Consider the following 20684-nt stretch of genomic DNA (forward strand, 5'->3'; position numbering starts at 1 on the left):
TTCATTCAATATCCGATTTCTTTTTTAAATTAACCTTCTTACTGTCTTCACTACTATGTACTATGCTACTCTGTACTCAAAGTGAAGCACTCAAATTTGGCACTGCAACTACCCTTAGTCGTGACTTACACAATTTATAAGTCACTTTGGATAAAAGCGCCAGTTACTGACTAAATGTAAAGTGACTAAATGTTAATGTAATGTAGAGTGTCTCCTCATTGATTACCCCGCTAGGATGATGGGTGGGTGCATGTGTGTGTGTGTGTGTGTGTGTGTGTGTGTGTGTGTGTTGTGTGTGTGTGTGTGTTGTGTGTGTGTGTGTGTGTGTGTGTGTGTCCTCTTTACTGCACTGAACACTCTTCACAGGTCACGTAGCGAAGGCTGCTTCTTTGAGAAGACTCATCATGAATGCGTACAGCTCATCAGCTGGTCCTGCCAGCAACAACCCCCCCCCCCCCCCCCCCACACACACACACATACACTACCATCAACCTTCCCCATCAACACCGTCACACAGTCAATATTTGTTGTTGCTCAATTTTGGATCTGAATCTGGCCTAGATGGAACAGATGAACCAAAATTAAAAGTGAAAGAGAGCTGTGAGCATTTTCAGGCACACACATATTTATTCTCACATTGTCTTAGACACACGTTTTTCTCACTCTCACACACACACACACACACACACATACAACTTATCTCTCTTTTCACAACTCTCTCTGTCTCTCTCTCTCTCTCCTCTCTCTCTCTCTCTCTCTCTCTCTCTCTCTCTCTCTCTCTCTCTCTCTATCTCTCTCTTTCTCTCGTACATATACACACGCAAACATAGTGGCTTTCTAGGTGACTGGTGGGTAAACAGTGAATTGCTGCACTTTGGAGTGGCGGGTCACTCTGTGCAGTGGGTGAGTGAGACTTCAGCTCCGGTATAATATAATTGCAGTATACAGCGCTGACGGAGGTAAGATGGCCAGGCTTTGTTTACTGGTCCTCACCGCTGGCTTCATGCTGGAGTCGTATGGCCTGGAGACCACTGAGGGGAACACAGGTAGGCGCTGCTGGGGGGCTTTTAAAACCAGTCTTTAGATGGGACACACACACACACACACACACACACACACACACACACACACACACACACACCACCCACACACACACACACACACACACACACACACACACACACACACACACACACACACACACACACACACACACACACACACACACACACACACACATTGTGGGGAGCTAGCTGTGCCCCCATGGATTCAATCAGGAATGCTAATAATGCTAGCGTTCCATTTTCAGAAAAACTGAGGGACAAATGTCAGTTAATGTTTAGTCAAAGTGTCCCTTTAAGATCAAAAGCTAATAACAAAATGTTACCAGTGTCTGTATGATGATTGTAAAGATGATTTTACTCTGCACACTATTCTTAATTTCATTTCTTTTAATTGTTGAGTATATAAGCTGCATTGTACGTATATACATTCTAAAAATATATTAAAAAAAATAACACATTATATTATATATCATTATTATAGAAGTTAAGAAGATTTCATGCTATTAGTTGTCCCTGTGCCTAGAGCAGTTAGGTCATATTGGTGAACATGCACCACCCACCACACACAATAATCTTCAAATATGTGATGTCATGGAAAATAAAATTGAGTTCTCACACCCAAATGAGGTTTTATATTTTATTATTTTATATTCAAAAATGTAAACCTGATTTGAGTGTAAGAGCTCACACAAACACAGCTTCACGAAATCCATGCTTCACTCACTGTGTCTGGAGCAGTGAGTCTGGAGTCACCCAGTCCAGGTTTGCTTGGCAATGATGAATTTGAAGTCGAGTCATTTTGTTGTTAAGAAGGTTGGACATTTAAGCATTACATCACGCGCAGGAGTGGTTTGTGACCAATAAACCATGCCTAGGGGTGGTCGTTAGGCCCGAGGCGCAGCCGAGGGTCGTTAGACCCCCCTAGGCATGGTTTATTGGTCACAAATCACGACTACAAGTGGTGTAAAGCTTTTATACAACTGCCAGATTCATCCAACCTTATTTCTATACAATAAACACACATTAATCGAAGATTTATTGAAAAAACCATCCGCCAGAAAAAGTAGTTCCCACAACTACAAAAAAGACAAGTTGCCTCCATGTGGAAGCAGCTTGAAGTGCATCCAACCAAACTAACACATCCAACTGTGTATTATTGGAATGATTGAGAGAAGTTGCCTCATGTGGAAGCAGCTTGAAGTGCATCCAACCAACTAACACATCCAACTGTGTATTATTGGAATGATTGATTGAAAATTTTATTACCAGATGCAGAATGGGTACAATACAGTACGGCTCAATACACACAATTGTTAAGGGAATGCAGACCTACTTTCCATAGAACTTCATTCTTAGATGCTTCTATATAAAGTAGGTAAAACAAATTAAAACGTTTTCTTTGCCCTATAGGAAAAAAACGTTTTCTTCGCCCTATTTTTTTATTTATTTCTTTTAGCCTAAACTTAACCAGTTGGAAACCAGGGGTACAGTAATAAAATTAGCAATCAACCAATCAATCAATTCAATAGACCATGCTCACTTAAAACAGCGCTGCTTCTCTCTCAGTCTGACTCCCCCGCTGTTGCAGACAGGAGTGTGTGTGTGTGTGTGTGTGTGTGTGTGTGTGTGTGTGTGTGTGTGTGTGTGTGTGTGTGTGTGTGTGTGTGTGTGTGTGTGTGTGTGTGTGTGTGTGTGTGTGTTTGTGGGTACGCCAGCGTCGGACAGTGTGAGAGTGAACGCTGCAGTCAGTGGGAAGGAAGTAGAAATTTAAATCAATCAATTAATCAATCAATCAATCCGCGATTTTTCTTTTGTTCTAGATTGACTCAAGACCCATCAATTACATCATCCAACATTGTTTAAAGGACTAACACATTCCCCTTGACAGAATCGCTTCATATTTAGTCGTTATGGTGCTATCAACATATCCATTTGTTGTCCGCGATCTTGTTTTCTCCCGGAGTGAGCCGGGGAGTGATATGTGATTCGGTTGTGGGCGGGTCCTGAGCCCAGGACCGTGGATTGTTGCCAATAAAGACGTGTAAATGGCCAATCAGAATCGAGAAATTTGCATGCCGTTGTATAATGTGTAGTAGTGCATAGCCGAGCATGATGAGCATCATATCATTGCTGAGTGTTGGTATTGAGAAGGATGAATCTGGGATGCCACAAGCTACTGTTGAACCTTCTGGAAGTGCCATGGGCCTAACGCATAACTAAACAAAGCCTAGGATTTGATATGACTGAACAAAGCATAACTAAACACAGCATATGATTTGATATGATTAAACAAAGCATAACTAAACACAGCATATGATTTGGTATGACTAAACAAAGCATAACTAAACACAGCATATGATTTGGTATGACTAAACAAAGCATAACTAAACACAGCATATGATTTGATATGACTAAACAAAGCATAACTAAAGACAGCATATGATTTGATATGACTAAACAAAGCATAACTAAAAGCAAATTATTTGAACCCCCTCTCCCCTTCCCATTTCTATAATTATTTTTTACATACGTAATGTACTTACCCTAGTCTACGGCAATAATTACACTAGGGATGTAATGTAACAGCATGACATTTCACAATACGGTAAGGTATCTACCAAAATACCATAACCCCCCCCCCCCCCTTTCCTTTTTATTAAACATAGTATGTCCCATTGAAAAAACAAACAGACAAACAAGTAATTGTTTCAGCAATGGTCTCATTTGTTTATTTTATATACTGTGTACAAAGGCATCAACCAATAGGACAATTATATATATTTTGTTGAAAATTCTCCTTGCAGCCTAAACACCAAGCAGAGCTGTGTGACTGTGTACTGATGGTGTTCTTCTCTGCAGGGTCTGTGTTTGTGTCTCAGCCGGTGGCCTCCATGGTGCTGCGTCGACAGAGGAGGTACAACACCGCCATGGAGGAGCTGCTGCACAACGACAACCTGGAGAGAGAGTGTTTAGAGGAGCGCTGCAACATGGAGGAGGCCAGGGAGGTGTTTGAAAATGATGAGATGACTGTAGGTGGTGCACACACGCATGCACACACACGCACACACACACACACACACGCACACACACACACACACACACACACACACACACACACACACGCATGCACACACGCACGCACACACACACACACACACTCACACACGCACGCACGCACGCACGCACACACACACACACACACGCACACACACACACACACACACACACACACACACACACACACACACACACACACACACACACACACACACACACACACACACACTCACCTCAGAACTACCTGTAGGACTGCTGTCAAAACTACCTGTAGGACTGCTGTCAAAACTACCTGTAGGACTGCTATCAAAACTACCTGTAGGACTGCTGTCAGAATTACCTGTAGGACTGCCCGGTTTCTTTATCTTAAATTGTCATCATGAGTTATGCATGTGAAATGAATTATATTTATTGCATGTGCGTGTGCTCCTTTGGAGACCAATTTCAGAACCAACCCAAGACTAATGAATAATTCATTAGACGATAGAACAAAATGGCGCTGCTACGTCCGGCTGCCTATCTGTGTGCTCCGTCGAGACTGTGCTTACTTTTGTAAATTTTTATAGTTTTAAGAGTTTTGTTTGTACCAACTGTTGGTGCATTTAACGTGTATGACCGTCAGTCACTGATAGACATTGGATTACGGAAAACGTACCAACTGGATTGCTCTCTGGATCAACTCGCCGAATAACAACAATGGCCTGCTGAGATCTTGGGTAGAACAGGACCAGACCTCGGCCCAAGCAAGAAGGGGGGAGACGGGCGAGGAAAGAGAGCAGGCATCCGAAACAGGCTGCGGTCCAGGAGGCACAAAACACCATTGCCCAGCATATTGTTGGCCAATGTGCAATCAATCGAAAATAAACTGGACGACATCAGAGCAAGGATTCAATTCCAAAGTGACATTAGAGACTGTAATGTTCTCTGCTTCACTGAAACGTGGCTGACACCGGACGTCCCAAACCACACCATTCAACCGGCCGATCACTTTTTCATTCATCGCAAAGACCGCACGGAGTAAGAATCAGGAAAGAAATGGGGAGGTGGAATAGCCTTCATGTTGAATAACAATTGGTGTGATCCAGGCAACGTGAAGGAGCTTTCAAACCACTGCTCCCCAAACCTGGAGTATATATCCATCAAGTGCCGACCATTCTTTCTCCCGAGCAGGTATGCAGTGGTGGGCATACGCGGTCAAACGACGTTTAGGCTACGTCACTGAGGCAGAAGTGCGCGCATCCTATTATTATGCAAAGTCTAGGTGATAAGTGCCGGCCGGGGTGCCTATACGGCGCGACGACACAAAAATGACTTGTTGCGCCGTATACCCATCCCCCACCCCCAGGTGTCTAATTTAAAGCCCTAATCCATAATTTGACTTTAGGAGTTGGTAAGAACATTGACTTACTTCGCCCTGTCTGATACTGCACACTCATCTTTATTTAGACGTTAATTACCTCACCTGTGAGCTCACATTTCCTCTTGTGCTGCAAGTTTTTCTTCACACTCTTCATTAGTGTGTGTGTGTGTGTGTGTGTGTGTGTGTGTGTGTGTGTGTGTGTGTGTGTGTGTGTGTGTGTGTGTGTGTGTGTGTGTGTGTGTGTGTGTGTGTGTGTGTGTGTGTGTGTGTGTGTGTGTGTGTGTGTGTGTGTGTGTGTGTGTGTGTGTGTGTGTGTGTGTGTGTGTGTGTGTGTGTGTGTGTGTGTGTGCGTGCGTGCGTGTGTGTGGAGTGTTGGGCGTGTGTTATGTGACAAAAGACCGCCCGTCTTGTCCCCAGCTCCGCCTCATGAAAGAGGAGAGAGACATGTATGCGCGTGCACGCGCGGGATCGCGCGTGCACGTGGCGTTTGGCCTTGGCCCATATTACGACTGCACCACTGCTCCCGAGACAATTAACGTCGGCCATTCTGATCGGATTGTATATTCCCCCACGCAAACACTGGAGTCGCGCTGTCCATGCTTCACGACGAGGTAAACAAACTCCAAGCAGCTAACGTTGACGCTGCTATTGTGGTTGTGGGTGATTTTAATAGCGCTAATCTGAGAAAAGTGTTGCCAAATTTCTATCAGCATGTGACTTGTTCCACCAGAGGCGGGAATATCCTAGACCATTGCTACTCGCAATTTAAGAACGGGTACAAGTCTCAGGCTGCTAGTGCTTTCGGCAAATCAGACCATGGCGCCATCTTTCTTTTACCGCAGTATAAACAAAGTCTCAAGCGCGCCCCTGTAGTAACGCGAGAGGTTAAGCGCTGGACTGTGGAGTCGGTGGAGACGCTCCAGTCTGCACTTGAATGTACAGAGTGGAGTGTGTTCCGCGACAACACAGATAATATTAATGACTACACGGAAAAAGTGCTGGACTTTGTTTGTACTTTGGTAGAAGAAACAATCCCCTCTACCACAATTAGAGTTTACCCAAACCAAAAGCCTTGGGTAGACAAATCCATCCGCAAAGCTCTGAAAGCGCGCACCTCAGCATACAATGCCGGGCTTGTGACAGGTAACATGAATGACCACAAGGTGGCGAGAGACAACGTGAGGGGGACAGTAATAGAGGCAACACGGCGCTACAGGGATAAAATGTAACTTCAATATGAACAGGCTGACTCTAGAGGTATGTGGCAGGGCCTCAGAATGATGACAGATTACAAAGGCACCTCCCTCAAGCTGAACAGTGACATCCAATTGGCAAATGATCTCTATACCTTCTATGCAAGGTTTGAGGCTGTGAATAACAACACCAGCCTACAAACCACTGCAATGGAGGGGGGGGCCACTGGGGGCCACTGCCGAGTGCCAACGGACACTCAGGGCTAGATCCACAAAGAATGGATTGCACGGAGCAAGTTGCACCCTTACTTACAATTCATTATGAATTGAAAATGGGGGACCCTGATGTAAACAAGATGAAAGTCTTTCTCTGGTCTGCATCCCCTTAACAATTGTGTGTATTGAGCCGTACTGTATTGTACCCATTCTGCAATCTGTTAATAAAATGTTCATTCAATCAATCACTGTGCAGATTGATTGATTGAATGAAAGTTTTATTAACAGATTGCAGAATGAGTACAATACAGTATGGCTACATACACACAATTGTTAAGGGGATGCAGACCAGAGAAAGACTTTCGTTTTGTTTACATCAGGGTCCCCCATTTTCAATCCATAATGAATTGTAAGTAAGGGTGCAACTTGCTCCGTGCAATCCATTCTTTGTGGATCTAGCCCTCAGTGTTCAGGATAACAGAACATGAGGTGAGGAGGACCTTTAAGAAAGTGAATATCATGAAGGCAGCAGGACCGGACAGTATCCCCGGCCGTGTCCTAAAACTGGAATGCTAAAACTGGCCCCGGTATTCACTGATATATTTAACCTGTCCTTAGAACAGGCTGTCATCCTCACCTGTCTGAAGAAGTCCACCATTATCCCTGTACCCAAAAAATCCAAGCCTGCTTGCCTCAACGACTACCGCCCTGTAGCTCTCACCTCCATAGCCATGAAGTGCTTTCAGAAGCTAGTGAAGGGCTACATCTGTTCCTCCCTCCCCATCAACCTGGACCCCCTGCAATTTGCATACCGCCCCAACAGGTCCACGGAGGACGCCATAGCCCATGTGCTGCACACAGCAGCATCACACCTGGACAAGAGGCAGGCCAGGGAACTATGTGAGAATGCTATTCATCGACTACAGCTCAGCATTCAATACCATAGTCCCCTCCAAACTCATAGCCAAGCTCAGGGACCTGGGCTTGAACTATGACCTCTGCCAGTGGGTCTTGGACTTCCTGACGGGCAGACCCCAGGTTGTGAGAGCAGGCAACTGCACCTCCTCATCCATCACTCTCAACATAGGGGCCCCCCAGGGCTGTGTTCTGAGTCCCCTCCTCTACTCCCTGTACACATATGACTGTGTGGCACAGCAGAACAACAACACAATCATCAAATTGGCTGACGACACAGTAGTGGTGGGCCTGATCTCTGAAAACGACGAGAGGGCCTACCTGGAAGAGGTAAAGGTTCTAGCGGGATGGTGTCAAGAGAACAGCCTCTCCCTGAACGTCAGCAAAACAAAAGAGATGATTGTGGACTTTAGGAGGTCGGGGGTCAGGGACTACAGCCCCCTCAGCATCGACGGGGCACCGGTTGAGAGAGTGAACAGTTTTAAGTACCTCGGAGTCCACATATCCGAGGACTTGACATGGACCACACACATTGACAGTGTTATCAAGAAGGCACGACAACGCCTCTACTTCCTTAGGCACCTAAGGAAGTTCAAAGTGAGTCAGAAGATCCTCAAGAACTTCTATTCATGCACAATAGAGAGCATCCTGACTGGCAATATCACCTCCTGGTTTGGTAATAGTACTGCACAAGACCATAGCAGACTACAGAGAGTGGCCCGTTCAGCCGAACGCACAATTGGAGGGGGGCTTCCAACTCTCCAAGACATTTACAACAAGCGCTGCATGGCTAAGGCTAAGAGAATAATCAAAGACCCCAGCCACCCAAACAACTGCCTCTTTGAACTGCTGCGGTCAGGCAAGCGATACCGGAGTCTCATGGCAAGCACAGAGAGACTCAGAAGGAGCTTCTATCCCCAGGCCATCAGGATGCTCAATGAACAATGAACAATAACAGACCATCAAATACACCCACAACACCAGTGTTTATTTTGTCAACTAAAATGGTGACAAAAGATCTTCGTCAACAAAGGTTTTTTCATGACGACAATGAGACGTGACGTCACGTTATTGAATACCATGTGATGCTAACGAGACTAAATAGTTTATTAAATATCGTTGACCACAACTGAGGACACAAACATTTTATTTACAAAAACCAGGACGAAATGTATCTTCATGTTGATATTGTTGACTAAAACAAGACGAGACAAAATAATTATAATTTTTCTTATTGCCATCGTCCCGACAGAACAGTGTGACGGCTGACGGGAGCTCTGTGTTATTAGCATTAGCTGAAGAGCTATTTGAAAAGCTAGTTTTAGCTTAACGTTACCTTGGCTAAAGTTGGGACTATTCATAATCCAGCTGCAGACCTGCAAGCAAAGTACAGCAAGTTGGCAAAGGAGTATTCCAAGGTAAATCACTTTTTCACCAGTAACGTTACATTGTTTGTATTTCCATCTAGCTCACGTTAGCTAGTGGCTAACCTAGCTCACACTAATGTGGCTAACTGATCGACCTCTCGCACACAATTAATGACATGTTGCGGACAGCCATACCGGTGACAATGTTTAGCTTTTAGTGCCAAATGATAAGAGTCTGAGGCGGAGTCTCAAAAGAGAATGTTGAATATTTATTGTGCATTTAAAATCACAACAGAGCCTCTGCTACTACAGTAGCTAACCTAAACGGAGCCTTTTGGATAGGAGGAAGTGTGCAACAACGTATAATGTCCGTGTGGAACCAATGTTCCAACAACCTTTCCGTGGGTGAAGCATAGTTGAGCATAGAACTTTTAATGATACTAATACTAATCTGTACAATCACCTGTTGTTGAATAAACATCATTACTTTCTAGTTATTACAAAAAACAGTATATATAAAACTGTAAAAAAGAAAAGATATTTTTTTTAATAATTTATATAATATATATTTTTTTGTACAAATAGACAAAAATGTCATCCGTTTTCGTCGACAAAATCTAGACTAAAACAAAAAAGACAAAATTGAGACAAAAACTGACTAAGACTAAAATGCTCAGACATTTAGTTGACTAAAACTGACTAAACGAAAAATAAATGAAGATGACTAAATATGATGAAAACGAAAAAGGAGCACTTGACACATGACTAAGACTAAAACTAAAATGAAAATAGCTGCCAAAATTAACACTGCACAACACACACATCCACATGCACACACTCACTTTAAATAAACAACACACTGTAGCACCCACTTTACCCACTTTAGACACTAACACACTTTATATTTATTGGCATCAATCTCATGCACCTCATTGCACCTCACCACCACAAGGTGGCACCACAAGCTAAGCTATACCTCACCATTTCTACACTGTACTGTATCTGCATTGTATAGACTGTACATATACTGTATATATGTATATTGAACATTTTAGTTTTGTTTACACTTGTTTACGTACTTTCTATTTTATACTTATATTATACTATTTTATACTATCTTGTTATTTTATCTAGCACACTCTCAGGAGCAAAACAGAAAGAAGCATTTCATGCAAACGTATTCTGTATTTCTCTATGTATGACAACTAATAAAGAAACTTGAAACTTGAAACGATAGACTTTAGAACTATTTGAATTTGTAGAAGAGACGTGAGCATTTAGTTTCCAACACTCAAAAGTAACTTGCTTAAACATTTTCTGCTCTATAAAGCTGATTTTACATAGATGCTCACATACTGTATACTGAGTCAGATGTAAGTATTGAGATATACTGTATTACTGAAATATATTACTGAGATATATTACTACAATATATTACTGAGACATAATTACTGAGGTATATTACTGAAATATATTACTACAATATATTACTGAGATATATTACTGAGGTATATTACTGAGATATATTACTTAAATATATATAAAATATTAGTGAGATATACTAATTAAATTAATGACTAAATCATAAAGATTTTGTGCATGCTCCAATATCGCTTCCTCCAAAGATTACTCCTTCTGGCATACAGTAGTTTTTGCAAATTTCAAGGAACAAAAAAATCCATGTTTAATCATAATAGCAAATAATTACTGTGTTTTACTGTAAAATACATCATTGTACTCTAATCGTATGACCAAACATGTAACTTATTCAAGTATATTATACTATATACCAGACCTGGGCAATTACGGGCCACGGGCCACTTCCGGCCCTTTGGACGTCCGTGTCCGGCCCGCGGTCAATTTTTACAATTGGAGATAATGAATATTGAGCAGAATTAAGTTATCATTGGTTCGGCCATCCAACACAGTTCAGGTTTCTCATGTGGCCCCATGTAAAAATTAATTGCCCACCCCTGCTATATACACACACACACACACACACACACACACACACACACACACACACACACACACACACACACACACACACACACACACACACACACACACACACACACACACACACACACACACACACACACACACACACACACACACGTTCAGATACATACATGTATGAGTAGCCTACCTACAAAACATACTGTATGTGTCTATGGTCTGTGTGTTAATGTTTGTTACTAACCTGCCTCTCTCTCTCTCTCTCTCTCTCTCTCTCTCTCTCTCTCTCTCTCTCTCTCTCTCTCTCTCTCTCTCTCTCTCTCTCTCTCTCTCTCCTCTCCCTCTCAGATGGAATTCTGGGTCGGCTATAGTGGTAAGTATTCTGGACTGACAAGGCATAAGGCTTAACTTAAGGCATAGTAATATATATATATAGACAAAAAACTCTTAGCAGGTGTGTCCATTAAAGACCCTTGTGTCACTTGTTGGAAGCACTGCACTCTTTTGCTTACAGTTGAAATGTGTGTGTGTGTGTGTGTGTGTGTGTGTGTGTGTGTGTGTGTGTGTGTGTGTGTGTGTGTGTGTGTGTGTGTGTGTGTGTGTGTGTGTGTGTGTGTGTGTGTGTGTGTGTGTGTGTGTGTGTGTGTGTGTGTGTGTGTGTGTGTGTGTGTGTGTGTGTGTGTGTGTGTGTGTGTAGACGGTGACCAGTGTGACCCATACCCCTGTCAGAATGGGGGTTGGTGCAAGGACGGGGTGAACGCGTATCTTTGCTGGTGTCAACCCAACTTCAACGGCAAGAACTGTGAGATAGGTGAGTCCAACCAACAGTTACGGTTTGAGTCTGGACGTCTCATGTGGGACACCACCACATATCAAGTAGAGAAGGAGTTTATGCACTTCCACCAAATAAATCCTCAATAAATCTAGTGCTGAACCAAGAAAAAGTTAAATGAAAGAAAGGTAATAACCACAAACAACGTACTGCTGCTGTCCTGTGCTCTATTTCACCAAAACAAACTATAAAAAAAATTCTGCTGCGGTCCTGTGCTCTATTTCACCAAACCAAACTATAAAAATGTTATATGACATGTGACAGCAATATACTATGTGCAGGTACCACATAACTACCAAGTAGCAGAGGTGGAATGTAACTCTAGTTACTGTAATTGAGTAGATACTTTTAGTTACTATGACTGGGTATATTTGTCTAATTACTGTAATTGAGTATATTTTTAGCTACTGTAATTGAGTAGATTTCTTTGTAACGTAACCTTTTGAGCACTAAAAGCCTGTGCCTTTAGCCTCTTTTTGAGTATTTTTAAGTATTTACACCTTTACTTTTAAGTTTTATTTAAAAAATATTTCATGTTATGAGGTTTCAGGCAGGTCTCTGCTATATAAGAATGACTTTATTCTCATCATGAACCTGACTAGCTTTATTGAGCTTTTTATGTATCTACTGTATATACAAATCTCTATAACGACTGAGGGTTAAGTCAAAACTCGTCCTAATCATACTGTACATTTTTGTTTGCATTGTTTGCATTGTGTTTTCGAAGGGATCAACAGAAAGGTCAAAGAGTCCAAACAAAGGCTGGTGGGGTGAAAAAAAACACAAGCCGCTGCTGAGATACAGTATTAAATTACCCTTTTCTCTCTGAAGTCTCCTTTCAAATCCTTCAGCCGAGCTGTTCATTTCAGGTAATGGTGCCTTAATGACTTAACGACGTTCCCAGAAAGGCACAGAAGAAGGTGCCATTACCGGAAATGAACAGCTCGGCTGGAGGATTTGAAAGGAGACTTTGGAGTGAAAAGGGTCATTCTATACTGTATTTCAGCAGTGGCTTGTGTTATTGACTTAACCCTCAGAATTGGCGGTGGTTCGTTATAGAGCTTTGTAATTACATTATATACATACAAAGCTCAATAGAGCTAGATCCTGACCTGTGTGTGTGAGCGCTCAATGTTTTCACTACCATCTTCTTGCCTGTCTCTCAGAGGTGCCCAAACAGTGTTCGGTCAACAATGGCGGCTGCTCCCACTTCTGTGTGATGAACTCTGAGCGAGCGCTGTGCTACTGTACAGCTGGATACAGGCTCGGCCCAGACAGGAGGCAGTGTGAGCCCACAGGTACAGGCATCATTAGTGCTACACAGTACCCATGTGGCACAGTGTATACGAGCACAAACACAAGCATGCACACACACACACACTTACACACACACACACACACACACACACACACACACACACACACACACACACACACACACACACACACACACACACACACACACACTAATGAAGAGTCTGAAGAAAAACTTGCAGCGCAAGAGGAAATGTGAGCTCACAGGTGAGGTAATTAACGTCTAAATAAAGATGAGTGTGCAGTATCAGACAGGGCGAAGTAAGTCAATGTTCTTGCCGACTCCTACGGTCAAATGATGGATTAGGACTTTAAATTAGACACCTGGGGGTGGGGGAGGGGCATACGGTGAGGTGTGAGAAACTAAGACTGATACTTGATTGAAGTGTTCGCCTATTTAGCCAGTCCCAAATTTAAAGATGTATGGACATTATGACATCACATGAAAACAGAGGGTATATACCTGTTCGTATTTGTTTGTCCATACTGTCCTTTCTCTCCATACTGTACCAGGCCAGTTCAGCTGCGGACGTGTGAGTGTGTCCCTCACCAGATCTGGGTCCATTACACCAAAAGTGTCATCCGGCGGGGTGACTCGCTCATCAGACGCAAACGGCACGCGCTACGAGGCCGATCACTTCAACGCCACAGCACTGGAATACGAATACGACGACTACCCTGTAAACGCTTCTGATCCATGGACCGCTGCTGTGAACGCCACAGTCACCCCGTCACAGATTGTTATTAGTGATCATAATAACAGCAGTAGTGACGGTTCGGGGGAGAGCGGCGGGGCCACAGAAATACCCCCCAGTGAAACGACAGAGAGGGAGAACAAGCAGCCTTCCTGGGCTTTCCCCACCCTGCCCACCATCACAGCCGAGAGCAACGCCGACCAGAGGGTCGTGGGAGGCAACGAGGCCATACCAGGAGAGATACCCTGGCAGGTATGGAAGGATGGATGGAGAAGGGAGGGAGAGGGGGAGGGGAGGGAGTGAGGGTATAGTATAGGAACCAGTGATGTCACACATCATGTAAATCATATGCTGGCTGACAGTCTCCACTTATTATTGGCCAAAAGAAACTTTCCAGCTTGGCCAATAAGAGACTGCCGGCACATATATACTGTATATACTGTATATATAAAATATTGTTAGAACCATATTTCTTTATTGCACTTTGTTAGAACCTTTGGTTAGCTGCATACCTGGCCACAATACAAGTAAAAAAAACAGGCCTCACTCACCAGTTGTGGACCATGTAGGGAACAGATTAGATTTCGATTTCTCTCTCTCTCTCTCTCTCTCTCTCTCTCTCTCTCTCTCTCTCTCTCTCTCTCTCTCTCTCTCTCTCTCTCTCTCTCTCTCTCTCTCTCTCTCTCTCTCTCTCTCTCTCTCTCTCTCTCTCTCTCTCTCTCTCTCTCTCTCTCTCTCTAAATTGTAACACATAAACAAACAGACAGGTGAAAATCATGAGGAGCTCTCTGGCCTTGCAGTGTCAAGAGGAGAGGCTCCTTTGATTAGTGGTTCTCCATGTGAGGTCTGGGGACGTCAGGGGTCATTGGAGGGGCTCCAGGGGGTCCCCACTCCCACAATAACTTCATAAAATACTAAATGAATATCTCCAAAACAAAGTATTGGCTGATATCGTGGATTAACCCCGACCACCGTCATGTGCCCTGCATCCGCCACTGCGGCAGATCCTTCAGTGATGCAATACGTCTAATAGCTTTTATTCTAATATTTTCAAATTTGATGTGCACATTCATCACCCCTAGAGGAAAAATATTGATTTATTTTGGTGACCCCATGACCTTTCCTCTACCGCCACCATCAGGACAAACGTTCCATTGTCAAATAAGCGTTTCTCCAGAGATACGGCTACTCGTGGACAACAAGTTTTCCATAAGGATCTATGAAGTCCACCATATTGGAATTTTTTCCTAAGCTGTTCACCTGACTCTCACACTACTTGCTGTTGACCAGTATCTTCAAATTTGTGATCAAGATAATTGATAGGCCAAACTGTATGACCACCACCAGATCCAATCGAACTTTGGAAAAATGCATGGTAAACAGGAAGTAATATGTTACTTATGAACACATTGTCCGATTTGCACCAAATTTGACAAATATGTTTGCCTTACCATAGCAAGGTTTTGAGTCATTTGGCCTCATGGTGGCACTATTCTCACAAAACCACCATTTCCGGACCCATCACACTCACCATCAATGACTCCACCATCACCCCCTCCCCCCTAGTCCGAAACCTTGGTGTCCTCCTTGACTCCACCCTCTCATTTGACCCCCACGTCCGCTCCATCGTAAAAATATCATACTTTCACCTCCGCAACATTGCAAAAATCCGTCACTGCCTCTCCCCCCCCTGCTGCTGAATCCCTCATACACGCCTTCATCTCCTCCCGCCTGGACTATTGCAACTCCCTCCTCACTGGCATCACCTCCCGCTCCCTCCATAAACCGCAAATGGTCCAAAACTCAGCCGCCCGCCTCCTCACTAACACCCGGTCCCGTGAACACATCACTCCTGTCCTCCACTCTCTCCACTGGCTCCCGATCAAACACTGCATAAACTTTAAAACACTACTCCTCACCTTCAAAGCCCTCCACAGCCTGGCCCCCCCTACCTGACTGATCTCCTTCTTCCCTACCGCCCCACCCGTTCCCTCCGGTCCTCCTCCACTGCCTCCCTCACTGTCCCGACATCCAAACTCAAACACTTTGGTGATCGGGCCTTCTCTCGCACTGCACCCCGACTCTGGAACTCCCTCTCTCAGTCCATCAGAGACTCCCCTACACTCTCCACCTTCAAAGCTCGCCTCAAAACCCACCTGTTCTCCCTTGCCTTCAACCCCCCCCACCCATAAACCCCCCCCCCAACCTGATTGATGTCTGTCTCCTGTCTTTTGTGCTATCATGCTGTTCCCCCCATGGTCTCATCTTCCTTTTGTTTTTGTTTCTTTGTTGCTTCTTTGTTTTTGTTTATTTGTTTTTGTTTATTTGTTTTTACTTTGCTCCCAACTATTGTCAGCGACTTCGGGTCATTGAGAAGCGCTATATAAATTAAATGAATTATTATTATTATTATTATTTCTAGGCCGTTCACATGATTCTGACTAAACCTCTATGTGGCATCTAGTGAACGTTTTAAAAGTGGTCAAAAGATGTCATTGAGGGCCATTTCGGGGATATACCCGCTGTCGGCCACCAACAGCATATGTCTATTTTCACTATGATTTAATTCACAAGACGTTATCACGAAAGCAGATTTATATCATGTCCTTGACATAAAAAGGTGTGAGAAGCACTCCTCTGGAGTGCACGGGAATAGGAATCACGAGAGAAGAGGAGGGATACATACACAACACTAGCACCCTGTGCTTGTCTGACAAAAACCTTGTATCACCAAAAAGGCCAACTTTTTGGGTGAAACTTCCAACACGACACAGAGAACCATGTCAACTTCCAACATGACACCAAGATTCATGTAAACTTCCGACACCAAGAACCATGTACATTTCCAATATGACACCAAGAACCATGTACAGTACATTTCCAATATGACACCAAGAACCATGTACATTTCCAATATGACACCAAGAACCATGTAAAATTCCAACACGACACAGTGTGTAGTTGAGTCAAATCATGAGAATCATAAAAAAAATTGGATATACAGGATTTTCACACAACAGCTAAATGTAAATACAAATGCATTCTGTATGTGTGTGTAGGTGAATCTGATGACCAAATCAAACCGATCGTTTTGTGGAGGCTCTCTGCTCACTGAAGTGTGGGTCATCACCGCTGCCCACTGTCTGATGGAGGCAAACAAGTATCGAGGAGGCTACTTTGTTAGAGTTGGTAAGGGATCTGCGCACGCACTCACGCACACACACACACACTCACACACACACACACAGACACACACACACACACACACACACACACACACACACACACACACACACACACACACACACACACACACACACACACACACACACACATGGCTTTCTTAGAGTGTCTGTTGTGGATCATCTTAGCTCCATTAGGCAATGAACAAAGATGAAAGCAGATGCTTTTTAAAGGGGCATTTCACCAATTTTAATAATAACATTTATTTATATAGCACCTTTCAGGCTGCTCAACGAACAATAAACACTATGCAACAACCATCAAATGCACACAGCACACACATCCACACGCACACACTCACTTTAAACAAACAACACACTGCAGCACCCACTCTCCACACTTTAGATCACCTAAACACACTTTATATTTATTGGTAAAGGATTTGCACTACAACTCGTACACCTTACTGTAAATTGTACCTAAATTGTACCTCATTCCATTTCTGCTTTGCACTATATAGTATTGTATATTAGTACATTGCATAGTATATTGTATATTGTATGGTAACTCAGTTACTTCTATTCTGCATCGAACATTGTACATATGTCTATACTGAACACTGTGACCTCTATTTTTACTTCTATTTTACATGCTATACTATTTTATTTCATACTTATCTTGTCTAGCACAGTCTCTGGAGCGTAACAGTAAGAAGCATTTTGTATAAAAGTATTCTGTACTTCTGTATGACAACTATTAAAGAAACTTGAAACTTGAAACTTCATACAGGAACTGCAGCCCAAAGTGCTTAATAAAATAGCATACAATAAATGAGCATATATAAAACAACAAAGGCATTGCATGAAGTGCAGACAAAGAATAGACATAAATGAGCACAAAATAGATAGAATAAAAGCTGTGCGATAAGAAGGCTCTCATTTATAGTACAGTACAATAAATCAATAAAATAGCCCTAACACAGTGCATCAAAAGGCCAAGGTGTAGAGATAGTATGAAATAGGCTTAAAATGTGCATATAACTTACACATGAAATTAACAGGAAGTGCATAATAAAAAATTCAATAAAAAAAAGTACATTTGAAGAGTTGGCCTCCCTGATATCTCATTTAAGTGCCTGAGCAAAGTGATTTAACCTCTAAAATACATACCTAAGTAAATGAAATATTGCTCCACTTCTACAAGGTCCATTTGCATGTTCTTGGTATCTAGGGACATCTATGGACCTCAGTGAATGTATTCCCAGTGTCAGAAATATTGTGTCTATTACTAGGCTTGCTTAAATTGTGATGAAACAAAGGAGAATATAAATTATGATTTTTCTTTGCATCTTTGACAGTGAATAACACCTTGCTAAAAATGACCAGACATAAGAAACTGCCACTGAGCTCGTTCAGTACCTTCTTGAGATCACGTGCACAAAAGATCTATGGAAATGAATAAAGGGAAGATCATTAAACAGAAGGTTTTGTAGATACCGTACTGAATTCTGCCATCCGGACCCTTGCCAATTGAAATATTATTATAGAATATAGAATATGAGGCCTATAAATGACCTTATTATAGCCAACTTGTACACTATGGATCGGGCCAAATCTACTCTTTCCAATGGCAGAGTTCAATTTGGATTTAGTATCACCAGGTGTGCATGAAGAACAGAGAATGAAATATACTGTATGTACAGTAGGTTTTTTATTCTTGCAACAGCTCCGCCATTTTGAAACTGATTTCAAATTGGATGGCTGCTAAATGTTCACAATAGGGGAGACAAACTAACTGCGCTCCAATATATGCCAATAACGTTCAGTTTTGTGGTATATAATCTCGAGTAATAAAATAATTTAAAAAAAAGTCATAAGCAACTCATTTGCTTGAAGGGAGCTAGAAGCCTTTGGGAAGTGTAGTTTTAAAAAAAATGCCAGCGCTCATTGAAAGCTCTGGATGTCCTCTTCTCAAAATGACTACAATATCCATCATTCAGCGATGGCCGCTAATTCAAAATGGCGGATCTACACGATCACAACAACACATTTCAAAAACAAGAATCTCACTAATAACACTTTAACCTATTGGTAAATAATATACACTATGACTGCTGTTGTGACATGGTTATGATGTTTACTCTTGAATACGTTTGGGGGCGGAAATGCTAATTATGTCAGACAGTGTAGAGAGCTTGATTTATGGCGTGATGTCATTTTGGGACCGCTACCGGTCCCGTCGGGTGGAAGAAGTTAAGCTGTCTTTTGAAGATATTTAGCGAGTTGGCTTCCCTGATGTTTTTGGGCAGTTTGTTCCATAGTTTTGGGGCGTATTTTCAACCTTAATCCTATCATTTTGTTCTGAAGAGGACATGTGATAATTGGACATAAAACCTGCCAGTCATCTGTGTCTGTGGGATGGGAGAAAATGAGAACAGGCACAAAAAAAAGACAATATATCATGGTGGGTGGGCTCTGCCTCTGCATGTAGGTTACAGTCATAACTTGAGTGATTATCATCGATCTCTCTCTCTCTCTTCTCAAGGTGAGCATGACGTGCACCGGCCAGAGGGCACGGAGAGTGACCACATGGTTGAAAAACAGTTCATCCACCACAGCTACGACTACCGCAAATCCCAGTACAACCACGACATCGCCCTGCTGAGGCTCAGAAACCCTGTGACGCTGTCCGACTACCGCCGACCCGTCTGCCTGGGCCCCAAAGACTTCATCGAGACCATCCTGAAGGAGTCCGAAACCTCTCTGGTGAGCGGCTGGGGCAGGCTCCTGTACCTGGGTCCGGAGGCCTCCCGGCTGCAGAAGCTGGAGGTGCCGTACGTCGACCGCACCAAATGTAAAAGCAGCAGCCGGGACCACATCACGCGGTTCATGTTCTGCGCGGGCTACCACAGCGAGCAGAAGGACTCGTGCCAGGGGGACAGCGGAGGGCCACACGTCACCAACTACGAGGGCACCTGGTTCCTCACGGGCATCGTCAGCTGGGGGGAGGAGTGCGCCAAGGAGGGCAAGTACGGCGTCTACACCCGCGTCTCGCGCTACTACCCCTGGATCAGCAACGTCACAGGGATTCGATTCTCTCAGTAACAGATCAAGGAACTACGAGTTAAAATGGCATCAAGCTATAACACCGCTGTCATACCCTCAAAGCCAGAGCCTCGTCTAAAATGTGCGTATACAGCACAAGGCTGTGTGCAAAGCTGTATATCAACATGTAATTTCAAGACCATTGTACATTTGCCAGTAACCTGTCAACAAGCACTCAGTCTGATGCAGTGTGGCCCACAGTACTACTATCGATCACAGTGGAAATACAAGTCATTTTGTTTTCTGCTATGATTTCTATTGTCCTGTGGTGGAACCGATAACAATGAAGTATGCATGACAGATCTCCATGGTTAACATAAATCTATTAATAAGATAAAGGAATTAAATGCAAAGATTGGAGATGGGACATTGTGCCCATGCTGTGAAGTGCTCTCTGTGGCCATTCAGCGAACTCCGGCCTCCCT

At 43.3% G+C, this 20684-nt stretch overlaps 1 protein-coding gene across 1 annotated transcript; it reads left to right on the forward strand.

Moving 5' to 3' along the window:
- Positions 1-964: 964 nt before the first annotated feature.
- On the forward strand, positions 965-20259 carry LOC311233406 (coagulation factor IX-like; the record flags this gene model as incomplete). Its single annotated transcript, XM_084320378.1, has 8 exons — positions 965-1046; positions 3924-4093; positions 11480-11504; positions 11829-11942; positions 13130-13261; positions 13791-14224; positions 17032-17161; positions 19700-20259. The coding sequence occupies 8 exons, from the start codon at positions 965-967 to the stop codon at positions 20257-20259; spliced, it is 1647 nt and encodes a 548-aa protein (XP_084176504.1).
- Positions 20260-20684: the final 425 nt, after the last annotated feature.

This window comes from Notolepis coatsorum (assembly GCF_963971535.1).
Source record: "Notolepis coatsorum genome assembly, chromosome: 8".
In the NCBI taxonomy this organism is placed as follows: Eukaryota; Metazoa; Chordata; class Actinopteri; order Aulopiformes; family Paralepididae; genus Notolepis; species Notolepis coatsorum.